The sequence below is a fragment of the Neoarius graeffei genome, chromosome 10, assembly GCF_027579695.1.
Source record: "Neoarius graeffei isolate fNeoGra1 chromosome 10, fNeoGra1.pri, whole genome shotgun sequence".
Classification (NCBI taxonomy): domain Eukaryota; kingdom Metazoa; phylum Chordata; class Actinopteri; order Siluriformes; family Ariidae; genus Neoarius; species Neoarius graeffei.
In genome coordinates this window covers 84776249-84781408 of record NC_083578.1, presented here as the reverse complement: position 1 = coordinate 84781408, position 5160 = coordinate 84776249, and the positions used below count along the sequence as shown (strand labels likewise).

General features: G+C 46.2%; 1 protein-coding gene across 1 annotated transcript in view; it reads right to left on the bottom strand.

Annotated features, from left to right (window-relative positions):
• mecp2 (methyl CpG binding protein 2) overlaps nt 1-2385 on the bottom strand; it is a 36175-nt gene extending 33790 nt beyond the window's left edge. The window contains exon 1 of the mRNA XM_060932454.1: nt 2300-2385. Coding sequence (XP_060788437.1) covers nt 2300-2331 — 32 coding nt within the window. The 5' untranslated portion in view covers nt 2332-2385. The remainder of the gene's footprint in view (nt 1-2299) is intronic.
• Nucleotides 2386-5160: the final 2775 nt, after the last annotated feature.

Sequence of the window (5160 nt, the reverse complement as noted above, 5' to 3'; positions counted from 1 at the left end):
ACAGGAGCTGATAGTGCTATACGCCATGTACGACGAGATTGAGTGGAATAAAGGCCTCTGCATGCTCTTGCGACAAGGCTTTCGCAGATAGCTTTTCGCAGACAGTTGTAATTTATCGTTGAGCGGGGAGTAATAGGTTTGCGCGATGTTATTCACCGCTACAACGCAAGGGGGCGCGAAGTCGCGAAATCGCTAGGAGTAGTTGGTGGGTGTGGTTAGTGGAGTGTTTATCCTCCGGTTACTTATAATGACTAGAACTGGAGTCGTATAGATGTACGTACTTCCTCACTTCCTCGATCAACCGCTCTTCGTGCTGCTCCATCTTCGCTCGTGTTTTTAAAAATGGCGGTCGTGAAAACAAAACAAACCGGGAAAGTAGGGAAGCGGAAGTGCGTGTACAGCGGATGTAGAGTGGACCAATCAGAGCCCTCTTGTCTGCGAGGCTTCTGTGGTGGTCACAATTTTTGGGAGGTGCACGCAGAGCGTCTGCGAAGGTGGGGGGGGGGGCTACGCAGACGCTATCTGCGACACCGTCTGCGAGGACTGCGTTGTCAGCATAAATTGGCCTTAACTGTTTTCTTCTATCCACATTCACTGGATTTTGACAAACGGAGCATTTTTATTTTTATCTTTTGCAATTCGATAAATAAAAACTTTAAACAAAACGTCTGACAAAGTCTTTTCCGCTTAGAATGTAAACAAACTGGCCAAATGACAGGAGCAATTTGTGAAAAATGCTCTAATAATAATAATAATTCTTGAAAAAAAATCCTTCCCATCAAATACTCTCATTCCGTATTTTGTTGCTTTTTTTTTGTATTTCTGGGGTTTTGTTTTCGAGTTAAGTTTTTTTTTTTTTTTAAATTTCATCCTCGGTTGGTTCAGCAAGACGCGCCGCCATTTTGTTTTTTCTCTACTCACGGTATATGAGCTGATATCCTCGTAATAGAGCGGCCAATCGATCAGAGCGCCCGATTGCTCATATCCAGTCAAGGTGGACAGAATAAACAGGAATTGTACGCATATCACGAATTCTGTTCCTGATGCACGCTTCGGACGTATAAACAAAACACGCACTTTCACGTAAACGGGACGTTCGGAATCCATACGTAAAAATGTGTGTGCTCTAAATGTAGCTTCTGATTCCGAGACGAATATGAAAAGCCTTTCGCTTTAGACACGCCCATATCGTGATTAACGTTTCGTCGTACGAGTCGGAACGGATCCGGTAAAAACAAAACACCGATGTTCAGCTTAAAGCATCATTGTTGTGAATTTGAATTCTTCATTACACCTATAATTTGCTGTTAATGAGCTGTCGAATAAGACACACCCCCTCTACCTCTCTCTCTCTCTCTAAGGGGCGGGACATAAACATGATAGAGATGATTTAATTGGATAAACACAGGATGAATCATCATCAAAAAAATAAATAAAATAAAACCCCAAGAGTGACAGAAGTTTAAACATCCAAAACTATTTTTTTTCTGAAATCAGGTACAACAAGGTGTCCCGAAACACAATGTTTAATTTCATTTCACTTGATTATTGTAAAAAAAAAAACAGCTCAGAAACAGCTGAATTTGCTCGAATATCAATATAGGTGTTTTGCATTTAGAAATCTAACTAACTTAAATGCATGCATGCATGTGCAAACTTGAATGGATGTCCAGGCACATAAACAAACCTGCACATACAGGACATGAGGATTTATATATTACATTCATCACATCATGTGAGGAAAATGAGCTAAACAGGTTTATGGGACGAAATGTAATTCCAGCATGCAGCTGTGCACTAGCTGCTTCTTAGCCAGCTAACTTCGAGCTGCCTGGTGTTTTGACAGCCATTAATAAAAATGTGCAGAGTTGAAGATGTAAACATGCTTTCAGTCAGATATCAGATAAGCGACAGGAAGCTGCTGTAGTGCTGCACGGTAAGTGTGAGGAGATTAGCTTAGCTAGGAGTTCTGAGTAACGTCAGAAAATGACATACACACACATACACACACCTCCTCCTAGTAGCTAGCAGGCTAGCTAGCTAGCTAGGTGGTTAGCAAGTAAGCTAAAAGTGTCCATCCATGATCTGGGGAAATACAAGTGACGTTATTCCAAGCTAAAGCTACAGCTAACGCTAAAGCTAACGGACTTAGCAAGCTAACGTTTTTGTTTTTTTGGTTTTTCCACCACACATAATAATGGTTAGCTGCGATAACATACGCAATAGCGATTTGCAACACGCGCAGTTTAATTTAAACTCGCCACAACATTACAACACAAACACAGCCATTCACACTTACAGTCTCTCCTCTCCGCTCTCTGCGGCGGCCATTTTTTTTATTTAAATAAATAAATTTCCAAAAAAATCACGCAACATCTTTGTGAGTACCCCTCCTCTCCTCTCCTCTCACCCTCTCCCTTTCCCTCTACTACAACACCGATTCTCGCGAGATTTCCGCAACGGCTGCGCTCAGATCCTGTCCTCTCGCGAGAACTAGCAGAAGGTGATGATCATCAGAGAGGAATGTCTAGGCCTTGGAAGGGACGCTCAGTGCAGTGCATATCACAATAAACTGTTCACCACGCTGTTTGTTTGGTTACTTCCTAATTTGTCTGCATTCTCTCCAAACAAAAGTCACACAATATGTCTATCAGTATCATGGTAGTCATCTCATCTCATCTCATCATCTCTAGCCGCTTTATCCTGTTCTACAGGGTCGCAGGCGAGCTGGAGCCTATCCCAGCTGACTACGGGCGAAAGGCGGGGTACACCCTGGACAAGTTGCCAGGTCATCACAGGGCTGACACATAGACACAGACAACCATTCACACTCACGGTCAATTTAGAGCCACCAGTTAACCTAACCTGCATGTCTTTGGACTGTGGGGGAAACCGGAGCACCCGGAGGAAACCCACGGGGAGAACATGCAAACTCCGTGCAGAAAGGCCCTCGTCGGCCACAGGGCTCGAACCCGGACCTTCTTGCTGTGAGGCGACAGCGCTAACCACTACACCAACGTGCCGCCCCATGGTAACCATATGTATGGCATATCATCGATAGCAGTGTGGAGTCGGGTCACGAAACCTCAAGTCCGAGTCATTAAAAAAAATTCGAGTTGAGTCCGAAAACTCCTACCGCACCATTTGACGGTGGCTGTTTTAGCGCCGTTAACATTAAGTCAAGTTTATTTGTATAGCGCTTTTAACAATAAACATTGTCGCAAAGCAGCTTTACAGAATTTCATCTCATCTAATCTCATCTCATTATCTGTAGCCGCTTTATCCTGTTCTACAGGGTCGCAGGCGAGCTGGAGCCTATCCCAGCTGACTACGGGCGAAAGGCGGGGTACACCCTGGACAAGTCGCCAGGTCATCACAGGGCTGACACATAGGCACAGACAACCATTCACACTCACGGTCAATTTAGAGCCACCAGTTAACCTAACCTGTATGTCTTTGGACTGTGGGGGAAACCGGAGCACCCGGAGGAAACCCACGGGGAGAACATGCAAACTCCGCACAGAAAGGCCCTCGTCGGCCACGGGGCTCGAACCCGGACCTTCTTGCTGTGAGGCGACAGCGCTAACCACTACACCACCGTGCGGCCCCATAGTAACCATATGTATAGCATATCATCGATAGCAGTGTTGGAGTCGGGTCACGAAACCTCAAGTCCGAGTCATTAAAAAAAATTCGAGTTGAGTCCGAAAACTCCTACCGCACCATTTGACGGTGGCTGTTTTAGCGCCGTTAACATTAAGTCAAGTTTATTTGTATAGCGCTTTTAACAATAAACATTGTCGCAAAGCAGCTTTACAGAATTTCATCTCATCTAATCTCATCTCATTATCTGTAGCCGCTTTATCCTGTTCTACAGGGTCGCAGGCGAGCTGGAGCCTATCCCAGCTGACTACGGGCGAAAGGCGGGGTACACCCTGGACAAGTCGCCAGGTCATCACAGGGCTGACACATAGACACAGACAACCATTCACACTCACGGTCAATTTAGAGCCACCAGTTAACCTAACCTGCATGTCTTTGGACTGTGGGGGAAACCGGAGCACCCGGAGGAAACCCACGGGGAGAACATGCAAACTCCGTGCAGAAAGGCCCTCGTCGGCCACGGGGCTCGAACCCGGACCTTCTTGCTGTGAGGCGACAGCGCTAACCACTACACCAACGTGCCGCCCCATGTTAACCATATGTATGGCATATCATCGATAGCAGTGTGGAGTCGGGTCACGAAACCTCAAGTCCGAGTCATTAAAAAAAATTCGAGTTGAGTCCGAAAACTCCTACCGCACCATTTGACGGTGGCTGTTTTAGCGCCGTTAACATTAAGTCAAGTTTATTTGTATAGCGCTTTTAACAATAAACATTGTCGCAAAGCAGCTTTACAGAATTTCATCTCATCTAATCTCATCTCATTATCTGTAGCCGCTTTATCCTGTTCTACAGGGTCGCAGGCGAGCTGGAGCCTATCCCAGCTGACTACGGGCGAAAGGCGGGGTACACCCTGGACAAGTCGCCAGGTCATCACAGGGCTGACACATAGGCACAGACAACCATTCACACTCACGGTCAATTTAGAGCCACCAGTTAACCTAACCTGTATGTCTTTGGACTGTGGGGGAAACCGGAGCACCCGGAGGAAACCCACGGGGAGAACATGCAAACTCCGCACAGAAAGGCCCTCGTCGGCCACGGGGCTCGAACCCGGACCTTCTTGCTGTGAGGCGACAGCGCTAACCACTACACCACCGTGCGGCCCCATAGTAACCATATGTATAGCATATCATCGATAGCAGTGTTGGAGTCGGGTCACGAAACCTCAAGTCCGAGTCATTAAAAAAAATTCGAGTTGAGTCCGAAAACTCCTATAGCACCATTTGACGGTGGTTGTTTTAGCGCCGTTAACATTAAGTCAAGTTTATTTGTATAGCGCTTTTAACAATAAACATTGTCGCAAAGCAGCTTTACAGAATTTCATCTCATCTAATCTCATCTCATTATCTGTAGCCACTTTATCCTTCTACAGGGTCGCAGGCGAGCTGGAGCCTATCCCAGCTGACTACGGGCGAAAGGCGGGGTACACCCTGGACAAGTCGCCAGGTCATCACAGGGCTGACACATAGGCACAGACAACCATTCACACTCACG